General features: G+C 37.8%; 1 protein-coding gene across 4 annotated transcripts in view; it reads right to left on the bottom strand.

The window, feature by feature from the left end:
- The window catches only part of ATXN10 (ataxin 10), a 107,915-nt gene that overhangs the window by 69,881 nt on the left and 13,097 nt on the right, over positions 1–24,937 (bottom strand). For all 4 annotated transcript variants that reach the window (XM_072876341.1, XM_072876330.1, XM_072876352.1 and 1 more), the window contains 2 exons: positions 8,659–8,755; positions 7,555–7,719 (listed from right to left, as the gene is read on the bottom strand). In XM_072876341.1, coding sequence (XP_072732442.1) covers positions 7,555–7,719; positions 8,659–8,755 — 262 coding nt within the window. The remainder of the gene's footprint in view (positions 1–7,554; positions 7,720–8,658; positions 8,756–24,937) is intronic.

Below are 24,937 nucleotides of genomic sequence, written 5' to 3'. Positions count from 1 at the left end.
TAAATTATGATGTAATTTTGTACTACTTTTTCCTAATTACTTTACAAAACACTTATGTTTGCAGGTTAAATATTCTAAAATAGATCTCATGTGGCATTCTGTGCTGGTTTCTCTTCTAAGTACAGTAGCTTCTAAACTGTGTGACACACTTTTCTGCTGTTGATTAATGCAAACCTGAAAGGGAGTGGATGTGTGGGGAAACACAGAGGAATGACTTTTTAAAGGCTCCACAATTTTGCAGAGCCTGAGGCATAGCCCTCTGCATGTTTTAAGAAGATTTTATTGGAAAGAAGGAAAAGGGAAAAAAAAAAAAAAGAAAAAATGGCAGTGCTTGGCAAGCCTTTTCAGCATACTGCACATATGACAGGATACTGCTTGTGCTTTCTTCTTCCTTTAGAACTGACAAATCACAGAGGATTCTTCAGACCTTGGTAGTAATCACAAAGAATCAGAGTGAGTAGGAAATACATTTCAGTTACTGAACAGTGTATTTCAGCTTTGTTTCCTAAAGGAAGGATATGTCCAATTCCCAGATAGCACCCTTTGGTAGGCAGCAGCTGTTGAAAGAAAGCAGCACTGGAAAAAGAGTATTAGGTTACAGAGTAAGTATATTTGCTTACACGTTTAAGGTATGTTCAACTTAGTATGTCAACACTTCAGAAGAATTAAAATCATCATACTATTACAGAGGTATATTGGAAAGATGGAAGATACAGAGAAAATAAATTATTTTCTCACAAGGGCTTGAAAACCATGCTCATCTCTTTGAACAAAAACAGAAGATGGAACATAGGGGTGGAAAACGCAGAACCAAAACATGCATAATGCAGAAAGACTGATCACAGTTTGAGACAGATCTGCTCTTAGGAAACAGATAGAAAGGAACTAAGTAATACTAAAAGAAATAAAAAAAGATCACAAGAGGCTGGAAGCAACAGAGCTGAAGTTAAGAGTTTTAAGAGCTTTCCATGTGCAAGGAGTACTTGAGAGGGAATGCTAATCCCACAACTGTGACCATGAGCAGGGCAAGCTGGAACCAACAGATCATAACCATCCCCTGAAAGGAGGAGCCTGGATTAAAGGACAAAGTCTCAGTACTAAAGATAGGACAGGAACGGTCACTCATGCACCACGCTGCAGCAGCATGGAAGTTTTTCACCAAAGTTAGAGGGCATTAATTCTTGAGCTAATAGCTTAGATAGTAGCTGCATGTGGCAAAGAACAACACGTTTTCCAGAAGACAACTGCACAGCAAAGAACCATCAAGGAGATAGGATCATTTAATTAGCGTATGCCATAAATCAAACCAAAGAAAGGAAACTAACTTGTTTCTGCAGAGCCAGTGTCTTTGCAAAGACATAGGCTTTGAAGTATATTCTGTAACATCACACTCCTTGAAACTTTCTGAGAGCAGCAAGCTCTGGGCAACCTTCACAAGCCCAACTACAGATCCAAACATTCAGGACAAGACAGGTAAGTTTCAACAGCTTTCAGTCCTGAAAACTTCCAGTTTCTTCTTGCTCTAAGATTTTAGCCAAAAGCTACAAAACAAAGAGGTATACAGCCAGTCAGGCAATGTTTTGAAGAACCTCAGTTGGAGATACACAATCTGCCTCCTCAGATCACTGCTCTTGGGAGTCAGACCAGCAGCAGCAACCTCGGAAGAGCTCCTAGTACTCAAGATTACAGGATTGCTAGCCTGAAACAAGTTCAGGAGCTGTGTTGACTAGAAGTTTAGAGGCAGTTTAAAAATGCATTGTCTAATATATGTTAATCAACACTATTTTAAAATACCATTCAGCATCTAGTATTAAAGATGGCAAAGGTAGCAACATTAAAAAAAATTTGGAGCTGTTTAGAGGATCAAGCTTCTAAAAGAGAAAGAGGAGGAGGTATCAGCTCTTAAATCAAGAGAATATTTATTAAATGTGTGAATTACATTCTGCAACTTCACAGATTTCTGAGATAGAAGCATTTATGATGCTTACAAGTAACCACAAGCTTAATGAAATGAGCCTTCAGGCCATCTGGTCTGGATAAACAGGTCTGATCATACAAGGATAGAATACAAAATTTGACCAGGGCACTCCTTATAGAACTGACTTCCTTCTTAAATTTATTGACTATTTCTTCGCTCATAGCACACCACAGAAAATACTTAATAAAAAGTGTATCACTCATGAAGACACACTTAGGTGTGCATCACAGCACTGTTACCTCTCTTTCTTCCAAGTTCTGAGGCAATTTTTGTTATGCTGTCAATCTACAAACACATTTTACAAATGCATCAGTGCTTATAATAGTCTCAAAATCTCACTATGCTGATCTGCAAAACAGCTCTCCATTTCAAAAATGGCTTAGAAAGTGGATGGCTTGGCTTTCCATCCCTGATTAGATTCAGAAGTTGCTAAACTGAGGCCTTATCTCCCATAACCTACCCCTCTCAGGAAGTATAGCCAACAGTTCAGACATTCCCTCTTCCCTGACAGGAGATCCTTGTCTTCCACCAAACATCTTGTGATTCGAGAAGTAGGGAAACGTGACAGGAAAATTCCAGAAAGCTACATCCTGCCTCTCCTGCCTTTAAAGACACTTCCTCCACTCTCTTTAACTGGGAGAGGGGTTTATGGCAGACAGAAGAGCAATTGCAAAAGGTCTGCTACCAACAGCTACTTCTAAAAAAGGAGCTCTGAGGAACTGCTCAGCGTAATCTCAGATTTTCTCTGACAAAGCCTTCTCCCTATAGAACTGCTGCAAGACTGGAGGGAGAAGCCAAAGGCATCACACTTGGAAAGAGGTTCCTCCTGAACTTTCCCTAAGGACTTTTCCAGCTTGAAGATGGAAAACTGGACTCTAAACATGAATGTGGGATCATGAACAGAGGAGGAATTGCAAATTCACCAAAAAAATATTTGAAAGATGTGCTTGCCCTCCTGTGATGGGTGAAGAGCAGAAAATCCAACATGTGCTAGCTGAATGGAGTAGTGAGTACCCCACGGGAGAGACTACAGTTCAGCCAATGGCCTTAAATCCAAATATTTGTCCTGGATGTCCTCTCTCTGTCCTAATGGTTCACGGCAGCAACTGCAAAAATAACTTGAGCATCGTAAGTGTTTATTTGTGGAACTCATTGGATACTAGCTTAGAGGAACATTAAGTTATAAATTTCAGTGCACAATAAAAGGGAATAAAATAGTAAATAAAAGTTTTGCCTATAACCAAAACTCGCCTGGCTATTCAAAGAAAGATTTTCAATACCTAAAAGCAGCATTTGACAGCAGGAAAGCCCAGCCAAGAGGAATAAACACACATGGCATTCACTTTTTATTCAGTGTAATATGAAACCGGATGCTCCAACTGAGAGACAAGAAGGTAGGCAAGAATTAAGTAATATTTTTAACTTTAAAAGTAAGAACATCTTAATTTCAGTAATTTGTGAGTCCAACAGCGAGCATAACCTCCTGGAAGAAGAATAGTTTGTATTTTGGCTCAGCCATATAATGCTGTAACAGCCACTTAAAAATGGTTGCTGTGCACTTTGTTAGCTGTGGCGCAAGGGACCCAAATCTTTACAACAGAGTACTGGCTCTGTTGCAAATACCGCGGCTATGTAAATTCGTTTAAGCAATCCTAGTGGTATGTACTTCAGTGAGAGCTGAAGTACAGCTCCAAATTTTCAATGAATTGCTGACAAAATATTTTTTCTACAGCCCAGCCAGAGAAGCGTCCAAAGCTTAGCTTCGACTTCATAAGAAAAGGGGCAGAAATCTTTTTATGTACTTTTACATTATTATATCTCACACATACTCTTCAGAAATTATCAGAAAGTAACATAGTTCCTCGATGGGGGAGGAGGGGGGAGTGCTTTAGTAATGAACCAAGAATTAGTTCAAACCAGGAAGATTAGATGCAATGATAAAAATGGACACCAAAGCAAAAGCTGCACTACACCAGAGTGCAAACTTAGTCTAAAACATATCCACAAAATGACGTCTGTGTCTGTCTTTCACATACCTAATTGCAAAAAACTGTAATTCATTCAATATCCAAAAATGTTTTAGAAACAGAAGGCTCTAATGAAAGAATAGCTAACATCAGCATAAGGCACATGCAAAGCTCCACAATTTCAAAAGCTGTCCTAAAGAGACAGCATTAGTACATGTAAGGAACAACACTGACCCAAGGACAAAGCTTAGCTTTTCACTTATCATTGTCAAAAAAATGTTCTTATATTCAAGACAAGAATCTCCAGCTTTCATCAGCCAAAGTAAATAACATTACTTCTACCAAAATAAGAAATCCTGTTTACTGTTCAGCTTTTCTGTTCACAGCAAAGTACATGTTAGGAAGCCATTTCTGGACACTGCCTGCTCTGTCTGATTACAGGAACAGAGCAGTGCGCTATGCTAGTAAATGGAGAGCGGTGAAAAGTTCACAACAGTTTTCTACAGAAAATAGATGCAACATGGCTGGCATCAGTAGAACTTTCCCTTAAATTCAGAGAACCGGCAGAGAAAACTGCTCGAGTAGGCAGGACACAAGAAAGTCCGCACAAGAGCCAGCTAGCTTGCTTCCTGCTGCTCAGCAACAGGAAAAAGGAAAGCAAGCAAGCAAGCAACAGAAGGTATCATCATTATATTACACAATTGTATCCATCCACATTTATCTCACAGTAGAAGGATTAGTGCTAATAAAAGAAACAGGCTTTCAGACCCAAATCAAGACTACCCTCAAAACAAACCAATTCTAATATTCTAGAAAAAAGATAAAACTATTTGGACTGGGAGGTTCAGCTGTGTGACATCAGATGTAAAACTCATAAACGCTCTTACAGTATGTGCTTTACAAATGGAAAAATTATAGAAAAATGCAAAGAAGAATCCGAGATACAAACTGCAGGTACCTTGTGAAAATGTACTCAGTTATTCACAAGATTCAGTGAATATCCTCTGTAAAGCTGAAGTAAGAACAACTTGTTGCCTATGAAATAGATGCTGTGTTAATATTGCCAAGATTAAAAAAGGAAAAAAACTCAATACATTTGGGAAAAAAAAAGATATTGCAAGACTTTACAATGATTGTTGTACTTGAAACAAGACTACTAACTTTGTAGGCTCTTTCAAACCTTTAACTACACAGAAATATACCATGTAGTACAGGCTCACAAGATGCATGTATGGTCCAAGATAAAAGCATTACATTAGTGTAACACACTGACCTACAGCTAACTGGAAGAAAAAAGAAAAAAAAAACCAAAACCAGAAAAAAAAGACTTTGTTTAAATCAGTGTTGCATAAGGAAGGGTACACACTAGCAGATTTCAATTGGAAATACGAAAAACAAACCTCTTACACCAACCTTCCCCTCTGCACCGAGTAGACCAAAGAGACTACATGTATTCTAATATATAAATATCATAGTTTATTTCAGGATGGAAATAACTTTTTTTTTAAATCTAATATGAAGAAAGAACATATTTTGCGATTTAAATTACCCTCAGCCATGATAAATATTATTTCACAATAAGAACAGATGAACACAAGGGAGAACCAGACAGTAAATGTGTTTCTTGAGATGGGAGATACAAGAAATGGAGTTATTAGAAGAACAAATGAAGTGAAGATGAAGAAATGGGGAAATAGGTACAAGATGAGTCACAAAAAGGCTCTGGAGCTACAAAGAGACAGGAAAAATCACTCCCTTTCTAGCAAGGAATTATCTTTTTCACTTTCAAGGTAATGCTGTTTGAATACCTATTTGATGCTTGATACTGCACTGTTACAATATACTTTTTGCAATTGTGAATGCACTTTACCTGTGTTGACTTGAAAACAGTGCCAACGTTACTGAAAAATTGCCATTTATAATTCGGTTCAAGATGACCATATAAAATGCCAATAAACTTATACTACAAACTCATTACTCTTTCTTTCAGTTGGGAAAATTGATAATGATCTTTGAGACTTAATTAGCCAATGTTAAAGTACTATGAAAGAAAAACAAATGTATTGTTTTCTTAACACCTAGAAGATATTCCAGTGCTTTTTGTATATTTACTGTATGAGGAACTCAGCATTCTGAGAGGAATTACAGGGCAAACATTCTGCAACTGCCTTATGGCAGGACTAGGATTACTCTTTCCTACCCATCTCTTTTCCTTTGTCATGGTCTTGTGTCTTGTATAGAAGTCTCCTCTTTTTAATTTCAAGACTACTCTGAAGAGAAACCATTTCCCACCTACATCAAACATCCACAGTGAAAGTAAGACATTGATCATTGTAACATCAACAGAATGCACTTCAGACTAGAAAGGTCAGGGAAATGGATACCTTGGCATTTATTCTGATGCTGCATTTATTCTGCAATTACCTTCAAAATATAAATTTAACAGCATGACAACCTCTTCCAGCTCTCCCTGGCTTTCATATCTCAGTCAAAATACATTTCAGCATATCTTCAATACATAAAGAAAATTAAGGATCTTCAAGATAATTATCTGAAAAGCAATCTTTCACATGTGTTTATATCGACAGGTGCCAAAACTAAAGACTCGGTTTGTCACTTTTGAAATAGAAGTCTGGTCACCTGACCCTGAAACTTCAAGTTTGCTTTCTGAAAACTATTTATGTCCTAAGCAAATTGACCTGGTTATGAAAAAAGCCCAGCCACAAACAAATCTTAAAGTCATTTTTTCAGTACAAAAGCAAACTATTAAATGACATTTGCTTTTCATTCAATCATCTTAACTCCATTTAGAGACTTGCCAAATAACTACTAAAACCCTGACAATTCTTCCTAATTAAATTTTGAATTTAAACATGACCTTCAAAAGAATGCTACAAAAACATACAAACTATCCTTTTTTTTCCCCCTTGGAACACATCATATAACAATTAACTGAATGTATATCCTTGCTGATGCAGGGCAGAACATTTCTCAAATGCATAATTAACAACAATATTTAGAAGAATTGCCATTAGTAAAAAATATAAAAGCTCAGCAGAATAAAACCACTGATTAGGTGCTCCTGAAGTATGAAAATGAAATGTGCAAGATTCACAAACAAAATGTCTTCTCTGTTTCAGTATAAAAATGATTGCATGTTGCACTAGACAACAGATTTGTCAAAAAAAAAAGAACAAAAAACCCCACATTTTATGTAGTACTCACAAGCATTAGTCATACAAGTCTTCCTCACATGCCCCAATAACCAAAGTCTGTAAGACTATATTCTGTGTTAACTTTATTTCAAAAATCTCCACAAACCAGCACACAAGTATAAATTATTTTGCATTCTAGAACCCTGTTTCATTAAAAAAAAAAGACCATGATTTTAAAATTCCTTTTTATATCCTCAACAAAACTGTAGTCTTATTTTTGAATAAATCAAAAGTCAGTGAAAGTATCATGGAAATTATCTTTATACCAAATTACTAATTTCCAAATAGGTCTTCATTTACTATTTATCAGTGTCACAAATTTAGACATTTTAATACAGAGATTTACACTAGAAAAGCACCTAATTAAGGCAGGGGGGAATCTAAAGATACATACGACCACTCAGACTCCAACTGCTGTTTGTAGACTTTCAGGACATGGAGAGCCACAGTCAAGTTCCTGGGATCCAGTAGTTCGCTCACTTTCTCTGCATTAAGGCAGGTGAACAGGACCATACAACAATAGGCAACAATTTTCTCATCACTGTACATTAGGCATGTCCTTCAAGAGAAAATAAGGAGTTAAGAGAGTAAGTTAAAACTGACCCTGGAAAAACAGACTAGTGGCATTCAGCTCATTGAGTAGCTGTTGCCTGCTGTCTTTTAGAGAATCATGAGTTTGTCATTGCCTAAGAGGGATAGAAGTCATCTGCAAAGAAAAACATCCAACTCCTAGCTGAAGGTCAAACTTACAGGCAATTTACAAAACTAATGCTAAATTGGATCTCACTGGAGATCTAGGAATTGGGTGAAACCATAATAATTATCTGCTTCTACTATCATAAGGTCTTTCTACATCCAGTGCTGACAAGTGGGCTCCAAAAACACACTCAGAATGAGTATCAAATTGAATGAATGTGCCTTTGTTACTAGCTCACTGTGAAAAACATGGCCAAACACATCAACAATATTGTCATGTGTCTGCACAAAATCATTTATGTAATATTTCATTACACATATGTCATCAAACCTCCAGGAAGATATTTTGGTGAGGTTAGGAGGGGGGCAAAAGGATTGGAAGATGCAAAGATTAAGTCATTTTTGTAGATTCCATCTGATCCACAAATACTGACAGGTCTGCACAGCAGCAAAGTGAATAAAGAAAAAGCTATGTTCTTGGAAATGAGTATAACTACTTGAAAACACCTCTGAAATAAAGTTTATGTTTGAAGCTCACCACTTGAAATAGAGTTTTCTTCCAGTTTCGTTTAAAATCAATTTACTGTTAGTTTAGAACAAGCAGGTTTTTAAAGGTCCTGACCCCTGCGGTTGACTAACAAAAAAAACATCTACAGGATATGGTCTCAACCATCCCATTCTCCCCAAAGTTATTTTTCAAAGCTTCATGGTGCTAGTAGAGGCACAACTATCGTGTACAAAAGATTTGAATATAACCACAGAAATTACATTATAAAAAAAAAAAAACCGCTTCCATGCTTACAAGAAGAGATCTGGGAAAGCACACTTCCAAATGCTATTCTGGGAATCTCCGTTTCCTGCTGCAATGTTTCCAAGAAACTGGAGGCTACAACGAAGAGCTGAAAAAAGCCCAGAAAATATATTAACAGGAATTCAAAGAAACACTAATAAATTTCATATAAATGACAAACTTTTCAGCATTACAGCTATGCACTACAGAATCCATCTTGATTAAGCTTTGGGTGCAGTATTTAACTGTTACTGTACATAAGTATTTGTTTTCTCTTCTAATGCAAATAATTTTACAAAGTAGTCTGGAATTATACCCAAAACAAATCAATTTTTTTCCTCAGTTGGACTTATATGAGTATCAAACATTGGTTACTAGTGATTACAAGAACTAATTGACTCTGCCAAGGTTTAAGACAGATTGAAATCAATGAAAGCTTGGAGCTACAGTTAGCACAAACTGAAGCAGACCCATGCTGAACCAGTGGCTGCCACATGGCAGTGGCCATTTTGCCTCTTCCGGATCTGCGTTGGCTTTCTTCCTCGTATTAAATTAATGCAAATAGCCTGCCTGTCATCACCTGAACTCTGCAAGAGCAGCTCTGCCTGCTACTAACAGAGCTCCCCAGGCAGCCTCCCCAAGCTGGCCAGAGACGGCTTGAAAATTTTGTTGCAGCAAGTAGAGCCAGAGCAAGAGAACGGAATCCGTTCCCCCACTATCCAGAATAAATTCTATTTAGCTGGACAAATCATTATATTATATGATGTGCTCAATACTTTCTGATTTCTATCCCAGAAAAATTAAATCCAGTACTCCAAGTAACTTTGCCTCCAATTTTAACACTGAATTTAATACGGCAGATTTCTACTATTACTACAAAGGATTTATTCCAGCCACCTCTCAATACAGACTTAAAATATGGGAAGACAATACTTCACCATACAAGTTAATATCCTAGAGCCCACCAACAGATGTAAATTCATTAAAAACAAAAGCATGAACCCCCAGAATTCACAAAATTAAAACACTTTTTGTCCCTATGGACAGCTCTCAATAGCCTGGCCCTTATTAATAGGTTGGCAAAGAAACTTAAAATTAAATGTTAAAATGCAGTTTAACAGATATTACAAACAGCAACCTATTACAGATGGAGGTGGCTGATATTGCCAGGTTCTGAAAATATAAAATTAGGTCTCTTTGAAAGGTGCTGTGCCAGCTGGCAGCCAGATTTCCTACAGAGGTCTGGGCATATGTCCTCTTGGGAACAAAAAGAAATCAAGTCTAAAATGAGGTCACTTGGGCTTAGGGAATAGTAACTTTTTTTTCTGTATGTATTTTTTAAGCCCAAAATATATATGTCCTCTCCATAATGCATTTTGAATCATCTCCTCCTTTATGTTTTAGTTCTTAAGATCTCTCTCTCCCTGCACATCTGTACTTTTTTATTATTTTCTGCCCATCATTATGCTTCCGCTTCTCCCATCCATCTGGTTCCCATCCTGCTGACTCTTTTTCTGACTGAAATCCTGACTGAATTTTTCTGAAGGACAGCAAGCATGGGCATGCCACTTTTCCAGCAGACATTTTATGGAAATATTTCCCTGCTAGAAAAAACTAACAAGGCATAAATCCTAGGAATAGGGTATTATTTCTCTTGGTGAACTCCTTACCTACTCTGCTATGAGAAAGATCTCTCAAAGAGACATGAGGTTGGTTGATTACACTATTATTATAATCTTTACCTGAAATTTGTCTTTTCAGCTATCAATGACACTTTGGTCATTAGAGACTAAGCTGTCAAAAAAATACTACAGACAAGGAAAAAAAAAAGTTAAAGATCTTTTAAAAGTTGCCATGCTTACTGTAACGATGAAATGCTATGAACACATTTGCAGTATGGTAATAAATATCTACAAATTCTCCATTAATCACACACTGGAGTCTTAACATTTGTGAAAGCAAACAACACTGTCCTTGTTCAATTGTGATGTCCTGAACAAGGAAGAAGGATCCAGGAAAAGGTCACAATTCTGTGGATGTAACATGGAAAAAAACAGTTTTATTTGTAAGTGCTTGTTTTTAACCAGTAATGGTTAATATTTTTCTTTGAATTAGAGGACACAAATCAATGTATGGGCAAGCAGATAATCTGTGAGACAAAAGCAACTGTATCTATTCACAACTAAGCAGAAAAAGAGGATGTCTTGATAATGCAACATTTCCCCACGCAAGTAATCTCATGTGATGAATCTCAGCAACTCAAAAGAAAGATGTGATTCTACAAACACCTGAGGTAATTGAGCTATGCCGGGAGTACAGATTACACACAAGACCTAGCTCAGAATCTCTCTACTCAATTCATGTGCTCTGTCATGACTACACTGCAACTGCTGCACTGCTTCTGCAGTGCCTGAACTCCTTTTACCCACAAAAAAAAAAAAAAAGTAATTCATATTACAAAAAAATATAACTCATTTCAGAGTACTTAGTGTGATGCCAGGTCAATGACATAAACCATATTTGGCATGTGTACTGAAGTGTGAATACTTGTGTTTTGGCTTCTATTATCACAGATCTACTTTTCAAAAGCCAGGTCTGCTGTGCGCTGATGAGATTCACCTGACCAAGTGGGAGAAGAGAATCTTCACCAACATGCTGGACAGACTTTCCATCCAGCTCTGGGGTCCCCAGTACAAGATAGACATAGACCTGTTAGAGCAAGTCCAGAGGAGGGCCATGAAAATGGTCAAAGGGCTGGAACATCTCTCCTGTGAAGAAAGGCTGAGAGAGTTGGGGTTGTTCAGCCTGGAGAACAGAAGGCTCCTGAGAGACCATACTGCAGACTTTCAATATATAAAGGGCACTTATAAAAATGATGGAGGGAGACTTTTTACCAGGGCCTGTAGTGAAAGGACAATGGGCAACAGTTTTAAACTGAAAGAGGGTATGTTTAGATTGGATATAAGGAAGAAATTTTTTACGATGAGGGTGGTGAGACACTGGAACAGGGTGCCCAGAGAAGCTGTGGATGTCCCATCATTACAAGCATTCAAGGTCAGGTTGGACAGGGCTTTAAGCAACTTGGTTTAGTGGAAGACATCCCTGCCCATGGCAGGAGGGTTGGACTAGATGATCTTTAAAGGTCCCTTCCAACCCAAACCATGCTACGATTCTATGCACCACGTCCAGCAGTCACAGATGGAAAGTCAATGATGAAGAGGGGCAAACAGCATCAAAAGTCATTATAGCACCACAACTAGCTCATCACAGCATGTTCTCTGAATCACACCACAGTAGTATCTGTGTGGTTATGCTTAAAAAACCAAACACACACTCTCCCCCAAAACCCCAGAGGTGCACCTGGTGGTCTTGGAGTATGCAAATGTCTCATATGCAGTGTTTCTCTCCAAAGATGATTCCAGATAGAATGTACTAGCCTAACACCAAGCTACCAAGTGACACTGAATTTTAATATGAGTGTTGGAAATCTATACTTTGGTATTTATGCTTTAAAAAAGAAACCCCCCAAAAATCCAACTAGAGCTGTCAATTCACAGCAAGGTATGCATGTGTTAAAAAATGCAAATACTACAATAAAAGTGAAGCATTGCATTCCCAACTACAGAAGTCTCTTCTTAGCATTCTATTTCCGTGTTTCTCTTTTGTTTTACCTCTATTGGACTTGACTACTGCAACATAAGATTCAACTATCCTTAGAAATCTGTAGAATACAGATACTGCTTTTCTCCAACAATTTCATTGTCCTTACAGCAAAAGCAAGAAAATCTAGAAGCCGATTAAGACAGACTTCATTGCACAGTATACCAGCTGAAACCATTTTGCCAGCCATTCAATAAAACATGTGCTTTCTGAAAAGGGGAAGAAAACAAAAAACAAAAGAAAAGAAAGGAAAAAAAAAAGGAAGATAACAAGACTATTTCACTTCTTCCCTGAAAACTTACAGATCTTTATGAAGCTAAAAATAATTGTCAACCACTCTTTCCAGCTGCATTAGCTAGTATTTGGGAAATACAATTATTAAAAAGTATGTCTTTTCCATAAGACTGATTTATTTAACATCTTAAGTCCACCCCCTAGCTGCTGGTGTCTATAAGCACTCACTTTAACAAATAATTCTGTAGCTATCGGCACAGCTAAATTTTAATTTAAAAAACGTTACGCTGTGTGTGGTCAACAAGACTATTTTTAACCTGATGGTCAACCACTGTGAAATTACACGTACTAAGATGTAACTTCTGATACACAGATCAACACTACAGCTGAAGAAATTTTTCTCCCATTGAGATTTCAATGGCTCCTATAAAAGCAGGATGTTCTTTATCAAATGCAAATACTCAGATGACACGTTGCCTTCACAACCAGCCTGCAATGGGTTATGGAGAATTTTCTAGGTTCTACAAAAATAACCTCTTTATACAACAGGGCAATGTGTACAAGGGGAAATGCTGACCCTTCTCCTAATGAATACTGGTACCTAAATGTTTGTCTACATGTAAACTGATCTTTCAGAGTTGCTCAATGCCACCTATGCAAAAGGTGAGGCAGCTGATATTACTTTATGGCCCTGCATGAGGATGGCTTAAATGCACTCCAGCAGTTCAGTACCTTCAAGATCACAGCTCCATTTGTTCTTTTCAGCTTCTTGCGATCACACACTAACTGAACCAAGCTCTAGTGCACACTTTTCATTTAACAGTTATATTGCAGTCCTACCCAGATGGTCTGAAGGACACACATGAACCTTTCCCAGGCCTGACCCTTTGTCATGCTCCTCACAAAGACATAATTTCACACTGTCATTTGCAGAATCAGATTGTGTATTAGATGAAAACTTAAATCCTTGAAGTTATTAGGGCAAAGATGTTACACATTGATTTTAAAAAAATTTATTAAAGTTCCAGTACTTTAGTTTATTAAAGTTAGAAGAGCTTATTGCTGGTAAGCCTCTATCAACAAGATTAACTGCAATTTCTCCCCCCCAGTATCTTTCCTGATTAGATTGCTACACACAACCATTATGTTATTACGCAACATATTGTGCTGTAGTGTATATTATTTGTTTATACTCATACACATTTTCATGTCTTCCTTACAGAACATGAGTATTTTCCTGGTGGATAATCAGACTTATCTTTCAAATTCCTACTACAATTTCTCTAGTCAAGAACAGGAGCCTGTGAACTTGCTCACCAATCACTTTGAAAAAAACATGACCTCAGCTGCAGAGGCTTACTACAGTCAAGATAGTATTTCCAAGTCAAGAAGATATTTCCATTCTTTTTATTTGGGGCAGACAGCACAGAGAGAGTTATAAGCACAATCCTTTGCCTTTACTGGAGTTACATAGAGATATAAAATAAATCCAACCAAAGCACATATGAAGTTGTACAACATCACTTGCCAGACTGCAAACATAAGGCTAGCAAACTTGCATCTCTCTAATGCTTTGTCAACCATTAACTATGCATGAAAGATATAGCTGCTGTGCCCCCTCTATGCTGGGGGGCATGCACAAAGGTTTACAATACTTAGACCAAATCACAGCCTCCCAACAGCCTGTACACCTTTTAAGTGGCCTGTGAGCTTTGCAAATCTAAATTGTGGACTGCGAGCCATTACACAGACCACCTTTGGTTGTTTGTAAACAATGGCAGAATGTTTTGTGATATATTGCTATCCCTGGAAAAATAAAACCTTCAACTCAGCATAAGGTGTAGACCTCTATTACTATAAAATGTTAGTTTCCACCACTATCATCCGGTCATTGACTTGTTTCCTTGTGGCTGCAAGTTAAAGCAACTTCCAGTCATAAAAAGAGTTATTTGCCTCTTCACCACCATGAATCATACCACAAATACTGATGAAAATGTATTTTCCTTGGAAAACAGTCTGTCTAGACTACTCAAATTGAACGTACAATACATATATGGGCTCTGTCATTTAAAGTTATTAAAATAGTGCTTAGTATTTTATTTCTGTAAATAAAATGAACGTCTAGCTACCGATTATATTTCCACCTTGATCATACTGCACTTGCTGCAGTGCAGACTAGTAACCCATTTTTACCATCTGTGGAATACCAAGAATGTTGTGTTTAATAAGTTTCTGTTCCCACTCCTCATCTCCTCCACCTCCAAAAGAAAGCAACACTCTTATTTTTTTTTCTTTCCCTTCAGAAATGCCAACTCTAATATTAACAGAACATTATGTGCAGTGACTGGACAACCATTCTGTCCTTGGAAGGTAAACGTCTAGGCAAAATATCAACACTTTGTTCTTACTAAAAAGGAGAATTTGACTCAAAGACAAGAAAAATCCCCACCACGCTATTAAAAACATGAAGTTACAAGTGAATTAGAAGGGAGATGGAAGAAACCATCAGACCACTCATCAAATTAGCCTCTGATGCAAATTAAGTTCTAATGAGATCTCATAATGGTAGATTAAAAAAAATGTATTTGTGCATTTACTATGAAAAGAGTCAGTTTGACAGCCCACTGTCTGACATGAGATCAGTTTCCTACTGACTACAATTCATACAGCTTTAGTAATGCTTATTAAATACAGTAAGAGGACCATTCTCTTTATCTTCCGGTATTTTAATTGCGTCGTTTTATTTTTAGAAAGTAAACATCATAAGTGTGTTCATTTCTTTAATAAATTATCTATTAAATTCTAAAGGCATAATAAATGAAACTCCTGTTATATCCCCACAAGTAGCAAAAACACATGCCTGAGATTACTCTCCTATGTGAAGTAAAACACATGTAAGTGCTTGCAGACTTGGGAACTGCATTTATAAGCTTCCTGCATGCGTTCGGATGTAAAATCTTTTTCTTGAATCAGCCTAAAAGTTGAGCCTCAATCTAACAGACAATGTCTCTTTAAAGACCTTGCTCTAGCAAAATCAGCAAGTTTGAAGTACTGGGGAGTCTCAACCTGGACTTAAACCATGCCAGGAAACCAAGAAAAATAACAAAAAGGAGTGGCCACCCACTATGCGTTACTCGTGGTATCTAACCATATGACACAGTACTACATGATACCTTGTACAGGTCTAAAAAAAAAAATTAACATGTAAAATACTAACCAAGATTATGAGCAAATTTCTCCAATTATTTTTGATGGCATACTGTGGATATTGTTTCATTTAAACCAAAATTTCCACTGAAGTGCTTATATTTTCCCTAGAAAAGCTAAATGACTTTTTTCTGTAAGTATGTGGAAAGGATAGCAGACTTTTGTTTTTTTCCCCCCTTCGACCATTTGTATTCTGTATCTGGCTAATAATGGATCATGGTCCTTTTGCAATAGACCAAGATCAACATGTAAACTTACATTTAGTATTTTTACTTGCCTATCCACATTAATACACAGCAACAGTTTTAGTGTCCATGTTTTTGGGCATTACCATTATTATTTTTTTATATCTATAAAGGCAGCTTGCCTCTTCTCACTGCCTTGTTACGGTCCCTTCTGTACCACACATGATGTATGTCTGGAGGATGGAAGAAAGGGAAAGACCTTGATGCCTCCTGGTAGAAATCTTGTAACTTTTCCTTTCTATGCTGGCAACATTCCCTAAAATTCTCACTGAAAAGTGAAGGATAGGCACAAGGCATTTCTCTCCCAGTCCAAACCTGCCAGCAAAAAGAATACTGCAGAACGGAGAGAAAGTCTTGTGGCTTGTGTTTGGAAAGCCACGGTTACAGATAGCCCCCTCCTTTTCCATCAGAACAGTGCTCACGTAACTAGAGAGTCTGGAAGTTGTATCATGGCAATGATAATCAAAAGGTTGGAAGAAAGCCATGGTGAACTTTTGCATAATTATAACTACTTGGATTTTGAGCCAAACAGGTGACAGTTTACCCAAAGACAAGCAGATGCCTCGCATTATTCTCTTTGCCTGGATCTTCCTCCAGGTCCTTTCCACCCCCTTCCACCTTCACTTTCCCTGGAGGAAGAACTATAGCACTCTTGGGCCTCTGTGGGAGACTCTTTAGTAGGGGCTCACGTCTCAGTACACGTGAAAACAGATAAGCTTCTTCTCCCTACATGAAATTTAGGATGCTCTGTCTTTAGGAAGCTCTCTGCATTAAAAGGTTTGTTTGCCCCATTCTTCCCTCCTTGATCTTACGATCCTGATTCCCCTGCTGGTGAACACAAAAACAACCTAGATCTGGTCATATCCTGTAAGAACATAATGTAATCTTTACAAATATTTAATTATTTATCCTTTATCTCTTCTCCTTCTCCTCCATCACAGCCATAAGACAGGGAAGAAGCATGTGACCTGCACTATGCCCATCATTGCCAATAACCACAGGATCTATTATGGACATCAATTAATTGGCAAACCTGATCAATACCTGTCCTTCTCCGCCCAAACTCTAGCAGCAGGCTGTGAGATAAAGGCTGGTTCCTCTTCCTGCCTTTGATGTAGAGGGAAGCTAGAAACAGCCACCAAGCAGCTGCTGTGAGTTAAGATGATCAGAATTATGACGGCACTGCTCACACCAGAGTTGCCCTGTGCAGCTGCCAATTCAGCACACAATGTCAGAGCAAAGTAAAAACACCACAGCCTTTACATCAAAAGAAAAAGGCAGGCAACAAATGTTCCATCCATAATAGAACAGAATTTTTTTTTCTGCACACCTTTACAGTCAACCGATGGCAACCATCTTAAATCTACAGATACTTCTGCAAGTTTTGATTCACATATATTTATGTAGATTAGAAACCTGGCTCATTATGAATCTTGTTGACATTATTTGCTGGTTGGGTAGGGGACAGTAAAGAGCAAGGAAGGAAAGAAGGAAGGAAAGGGCTTACAGAACACTGTATTTAAAGGTCCACAGAAATATAGGCATTACTGTTCATTTCAAGCCTCAACCAAAGTAACCAGAAACCATTCTAATTAAATAGACATCAGCAAACTCCCATTTCCTTTGTGCTCCAAGTGGATATCAGTCCACATTATAAAACCACTATGCATGTGTCATAAATCAGCAACATCTTGGCAGACTGTACTAGAAAGCCTCCAAATTGCAGGAGCAAGAAAAAAAAACAAAACAGCTATACACACTGCCTAAAAGCAGTATCAGCAACTGGAAAAGGGAACCCTACAAGGCAGCCCATTGATCTACTAATTGTTACAACTCGAGGATATTAGCTCTCTCCTAGAAGGAGCAGAATGATTTCCATTGACTCTGAGACAGTCACCACCTCATCCCCCAGTGCAGCATTCAAAAATTTTTTCCTTGAGTATTATGGAAAGGACAATTTTGATCATCAGTGCAACAAACACCAAACTGTTGGAAAGCACTAGCTTTTTTGTCACTATTCCAAAGTCTGCTTCCAATGCCATCCATGTCAACAGCATCAGAGAGGTGAACCTCGCTAGGCAGGATCTGGTCTCTAGTTCAAACTGTACATCAACAAGCCGCTGCAATAATGCACTTTTATACTCACAGTTCATGCTAAATTAAGTAATTCAGCTCAGCACAGCTTAAATCAGCCAGTCACTGCAGAAGCAATAGGACCCAAGGTAGGAAAAAAAAAATACTATCAAGAACCACTGGATTCAAACTTGGTAGGACATTTTGACCAGATAGGAAAAGGTTTTTTAAAAAGAAGGGAGGGTAACAATCTTCCATAGGACTAACAAGGGATAAACAGAGAAAGCTGAAGCTTACTGTATTCGGACACGAGATCCTACATTTGCCTGTGGTATCAAGGGTCTAGTAGTGATGCTCCAGGCCGCCCTCAAGTTTTATTCTCAAGTTGGAAGCCCCACTACTACCCCTCTCTCCCCTTTTTCCCCCCCCATTAACATAAAAATATGTTGCATTTAAATAGCATCCCTGGTCCTAAAGTTGCCCTTCTTCAATGGATCTGAACTCGATCTCCTCAAACCTCATTCCACTCTGGATGTTATGAAATGAGAAAAAGAAATTAAGGCATGTATAAAGTTTCTGTATTAATACCAGAAGTCACAGCCAAGCCATGTGTACGAACACAGATGTGTCAGGCTGAAAACAATAGTTAACACTGGCATTTACTCAAAACGACAGCTATTGCTGTATTACATAAATATAGTTTACTGTACTAGCCATGCAGGGCACAGTCATGAAAAAAAACACCCCTCCAGGAAAACGGTAGCAGTGCAGTTAGTTGTGCCTGTACGCACCACACAAGACTCAAAGTGTGGGAGTCGCAGTACATGAGGCAAGAGTTAACCACTGCAGACAGGGGCAATACTACACACCAAGAGCTAAAGAGAATTCAGTGTTTGCAAACTCAGAACAATTCATCGCTTTGACTCGCCTTAGTCCAGGTTTGGCTCTTTTCCTTCTGCGGACAGCTGAAAAAGCTGTAAAAGCTGGCTCTCTACTTTGCAGTTTCTGAAAAAAGGCCAAAGAACAAAGACATGGAACAAAGCCCACCCAAATCAGTCTTTCCACGACCTTCAATGGATTTTGGACCAAACTATGAGGACCAAGAGAACCTTCTCATCCACAGAAGGTGGCATCAGGTTGACATACTTAGGAAGGGTGAAGCTTGCATGGCTGTAATCCTTGCCGTAGATGTTACGAAGACACACAGTAAATTAAAAAGCTATGGCAATATTCACCAAAACACAGCACAGACAGAGCAGTTGTAAAGTTAAAACTGAAGGATAGGGCAGGATTGAAGTATTTTTACACCTGATAACTTACCATCACTCAGGAGTAAGAATGCACAAGTCCTGTCTATACCATTAACTAGCAAAAGAGCAACTGTCTATTGTTAGAAAACCTAGTACTTGCTTCCTAGCATAGATGTTTCTGGGAGATGCTCACAGTCACCTTTCAAAAGCACTCAGACTCACTTTCAAAAAAAAAAAAAAAGGATTAAAAAAACCTAACAAGCTAAACACAAAGGAACAAAAAAAACCAAACAACCCCAAACGGTACCAAGAGAACAAACCAATTACTTGAAACTTTCCTGCTTGGTAAAGTAGTAAAATGCTCTGAGCTATAATAATTAGGGGATAGCAAAACTCAAAAAAAACACAGGATTTTCTTAAGCTATGAAACATGAAACCAAAATCCCAATACAAGTGCAAATAGCAGTTTACTTCTACCAGATAGTGTATCAACTGATTGTTAGGGCATACACTCTGCAAATGCTACAAAGACCATGAAAATCCCAATATTATTTTTACAGATTGGAAAAACACAAAGGCCAAAAACAACACCAATAACTCAAATAAAAAACTTATGCTTATGTTTACATAAAAGTTTGATGAGTATAATATATTCGTCACACTCCCACAATTATTCCCCGAAAATACTATAAATATTATTTTGACAATGTAATTATAGTTTTTACTTTAACAGTGGCAGCAAAGTACTGGCACCAATCCCCCATACAAAAAGCCTAGACAGACAAAGCAAAGATCACACATGGAAACTGGCAACTCTTAAGATCAGGGCTGTCCCTTATTTATATGACTAAAAAAAGTCTGTTTAAATTAGCATCTGGTTTATTTAAGCTGTAAAACGTAAGTAGTTTAATTATGCTAACAGTAAGCAAAAGGAAACACCAAATACAAAAATAAATGGAGATGAAGATTTTTAAAGTCTCTTTTCCTCCCAAGCAACTGAGGCATGCTCCTTTCATGCTGCTTTTTGGGAATTAACCCCATGAACTGTAGGTCCATTTGGGAACCGCTCTCTCCCACTTCCTCTTCCTTGAAAGAAAAGCTAATATGAATATGAACTTAAATTGACAAATGTCACCTATTAACGGTTCATGATGTTTTGACTCTGTATGACAAGTAAAATAATTCAAGTTTTATAACCACTTACTCTCTCATTCCACCTAAATCAGCAGGTAACATATGACTCACACAACGAATGTGCAGCGCTAATAACTTACAGTATTTTCTCACAAAAAAACCCAAAAACAAACTACCACCACCACCACCACACACCAACAAAACAGTTTGCCTCCCCCTCCAGAGATAAATATAGAGGGCACTGATATGGGAAGAGAGGAAGGATTAACTTTCCTTCCTTAGTCCTGTTGGTTTAAATTTAGTAGCCATGGTGTTTGAGAGTCTCCAGGATACAATTTAAAAGTTACATCTTCTCTAACTGTAGTCACATTACAATCAACTCCATATAACCAAGCCTGTGTGGAGACACTTGTTGTTCAGACAGCAAAAAAGACCTCTGTTTATAGGCAATAAAAGTTAGCAATGGTTTCCCAAATGCATTGGGTCAGCTCTGGATATTCGCTCTGCTATGATGTCTGTCTAGTAAAAATTTACTGTTCCATCACACTTTCCAGGCATATTTTAAAATATGCCTGTTCTCATATATAAAATACAAGTAGTAATTTGGAAATGAAACCATTCAGTGCAACATGATTAAAGAAGTACAAAAAGCAGTTAAAGCAGAATGCAAATTTTTTGATGAATAAAACAGAAACGTGAAAGATACTGAACAGGAAATAGAAGAGAAGCACAAAAGATAAGAGACAGACTCCCTTGGTCAATACTGGCATTCATTAAAGAATATTTAGGTTCCATAGTTGACCACTGTTTCTCTTTCCTGTTAATTTAAAATACATTGCTGAATGACAAGTCATTCCAAATGATAAGGTACAGAAAAAAAGGAAGTATCAAAAACAGGCTATAGTTACACTCCTATGCCAGTACATAAGCCCTAAATGCCCTGATTTTCAAGCTAACTGGTTCTGCAAAGGTACCACTCAGATGCATTCTGAAAAGGTCCGAGTATTTACTTCTATCTCATTTTCCTATTGCCAAGATATAATCTTTTTAATGGGACCAAAAGTAACAGTGCTACTGTTGCCATTGCCTTCTAAGGGAAGAAAATAAATAAATAGATAGATAAATAAATATTGACAAGAATCAAGAAAAGGTCAAGGACACATGGCTGCCCATTTAAAAAAGAATAAAGGAAAATCAATTTAGTGTTCTTTAGCAGGTTTGAGAATGTCACCTTCCCCTGCTTTTCCATAGCTTCAAAATTAGCCAGTCTCGGTTGTCCAGTGCAATTCCAATTTGCAAGTAGTTGAGTGCAGAACTAGGAACAGGTCAGAGCAAAGAAACATCTTATGTTTTGTTTCACTGAGTGAGCACAGAACTGAAAGGTTTATTTCTCCGAGCCTCTCTTGAGGAAGTAGAAATCACTTGCATCACTTAACTAGTACTCATTCATTTTTGTTTTCAGGAATACTTTTGCAAACATAACAACTCAAAGCTCCCTGTTTTACTCAGATTCTTCTTCATGAAAACAAAAACATTTGATTAAACATCTCCTTTTCTGTAAAGCCTTGAAAATGACTTTGAATTAACAACTTTTTAGAAGGGATAAGCTACCCAATGCAGCTCCTGGGAATTTGTGAACTCTTCCCCATTTCTTTTCAGGGATCTCTCATAACAAAAAGTCAACATTATTTTCTAGTACTACATGAACTCCTACATCTTATAATTCAGTGGCTTTTTAATACAGCATGCCTTCACCTTCAAAGATTTACAAAGAAATCAAGTATTCTTCTTTGCTCAATCATGTGATGTTCTCCTGCAGACCTCAGGAGAAAGTTTTTGTCTTGTTATTTCATCAAAGATGAAATGCTTCCGCCCCACCTGGCTTTTGCAAGAAATAGTATCTCTGGAAGCTATAGATAGCTTAGGTTCCTTACCTCTTATTTTTCAGGCAAACACACACCCTTATGCTGTTTTTTTTTTTTAATCTCTATGAAGGAGAGATGCTGTTTGTATTTTTAGAGTTCTGAATTCCAAGGTTATTTATTGCTATTTCTTCTGCAGTATACTTTTCTTCCACACTGGCAGATTAAGAAGTACTTTCCAACGCACTTTCTTCCTACACCACGACCAATCCATAAGGCAGCAATGGGTCAAGAGCAATTGTTTTTTCATGAACTAAAACAAAATATGCATGATAGCTGATCAGGTCCAAATCAGTTTGGGTACTTAAAGAACAGTGACTGAAGCTGAACCCAAGTTATTATTAAGGTTCCTGGCAGGTAGAGGAAAACAAAAAACAAAAACAAAACAACACAACACTGAAGAAGTCTCACATTCATTGTGGTTGTCTTTACCTGAACAGCATCACAGGCTTTCTCCTCTTCTGCTCAAAGCAAGAAACATTTCTTTATAGCTCCCTTGTAAGTACCTGGCATTTTAAGTATTTTAAAAATGTTTAAAACAAGATATTCCATATTTTCCCACACATCCTCCCTCAAAAAAGGAGGTGTGAACAGGTGTTAGGCATATGATATTCGTGTTGCTGAACATCCTACCAGAAAATGCTCAAGTTACTATAATAAGTGCAGTATTAAAAAAATCTACATAGAGTCATCTTTCATCACTGCTTTTAAAGGAATGTTTTAAGTTCTGTTCTGAACAAAGTATCTGTAGCAGTTTAACTACACCTGAACACTTTTCAGAAAATTGGAAGCAAAGTCTAATTCCTGTTCAAGGGTTCAAGCTTATCATCCACTATAATTTACCCAACATTTCTGGACTTCATAACATTAAGAGCAGCGAATGACCTAAACCTTTGTACAACTAGCACATCTGGACTCTGATTTTGACTGAGATCTCCAGGAATACCCATGACATTAATATATGCTGTTAATATTCTCCCATTAATGCATGTTTATGCAGCTTACCCTGGTTGGTTAAAACCCCTAAAAACTTAAGAGGCATGGCATCAGCACAGCATAACAATAACAAAACCCATGCCACTTGGTTTAAAGCCAGCTCGAGTATCACCAGCAGCCTGGAACTGAGGAATGCTGGTGTGATGCTCAGAGCACTTCTCTCAGGCACACACAAACAGCACAGTATTACTCTGTGGCTGATACAGTGCAGTTGCACTCAGTTCTGCTCAGAGAGGACAATCAACTCATTCAGAGAACTTGCACAACAAATTGTCCCACGCAGGGCAGCTACCAGACATTCAGTGCCTTTTCATCCTAGAGGAGAGAAAAGTATCTTGGCAGATAAATACTTTTTAAGCAATTATGTTGGAATTCAAAGCACATTCTTCAGCATTGGCAATATTTTGAAGCGGTGAAAGGTTTGAGAAGATCTATTTACAAACAAAAAGATTAAAGCTCCTTCTGTCCAGGATGGGGTGGAAATCAATGAAAGGATCAAATGGGACACAGCCTACTGAACATAAGCTTGCTTCAAAACAGGCACGCCCTCACCGCAATTTATTATGGAGAAACAAAGCTATCTGTTTTTTCCAGTTTTCAGAGATGAATCCTAAATCCAGATCTCACACTCTGGAATCTAAAGATCCATCATCTTGACAAACCTCAACATACCTTCCCAAAGGTCTGCTAGATTCTGCTGGAAAGCTTAAGATTTGCCATAGGAAAAAGGAAAAACAAAAATAAACCAAAAAAAAAACCCAACCAACCCCACAACCAAACCAAGACACATGCTATGAAGTGAAGGAGATTTTCTACTTGGGCTTCTGACAAGGATATTTCCTATGTCTGCTGCAATCCCTAACATACTGAACTACTTCTTAGCTCTTAAGAGATCTGAGTCTGCTTTAAGTTCAGTTAAAGTTCATCTGGCAGCTTCATCAGCCTGCTTCTCTGGCGAGTGTTCTTGGTCTTTGTACCCACAGCAGAAAAAAAAAAAGCTTGCTATGATGAGGCTTTTTTTAAATTAAAAAAATAACTAAAATAAAAGGGATGTGGAGAGGGTACTATGAAGATTCCATTAAATCTATATTCTGCAGAGACAATTTTTTTCCTAAGACTCAAAGTAAAAATTTTAGTATCTTATTAGCTATTTGTTGGAAGACTGTGGTCTCAAATCAGTTAACGAAGAAATGTAATAGACCTTCTTGCATGCAGCATTTCCGCATAAGTAGGTACAGTTCCTGCATCTTCAATCCTTTTCAAATAACTTCTGAACTGGGGAGAGTGGTGCAGCATTTGTCACCTTCTCTGCCTTCCCACCAGGAATATCCAAAAGGTAATCTAAAAGGTTAAGTACCTCCTTACACAATCACCCACTGCCTAGACTTTCAGCATGTATAGTTTTAAGAACACTGAGGTGAAGTTCAGTTTTCAGATACTGTCCAAGAAGTGTAGCACTTGAATTTTTCTCTACTTGACTGGGAAGTTCTCTCTCTTGCAGAGAGAAGGAGGGAGGACTGCTGGAGCAGTAAGAAAGCAGAGCACATTTACAAGTATGTATGACTTATCT

The sequence above is a fragment of the Ciconia boyciana genome, chromosome 1 (assembly GCF_034638445.1).
Source record: "Ciconia boyciana chromosome 1, ASM3463844v1, whole genome shotgun sequence".
NCBI classification, from domain to species: Eukaryota; Metazoa; Chordata; class Aves; order Ciconiiformes; family Ciconiidae; genus Ciconia; species Ciconia boyciana.
The sequence above is the reverse complement of the archived record's forward strand: the minus strand, read 5'-3'. Positions and strand labels throughout refer to the sequence as shown.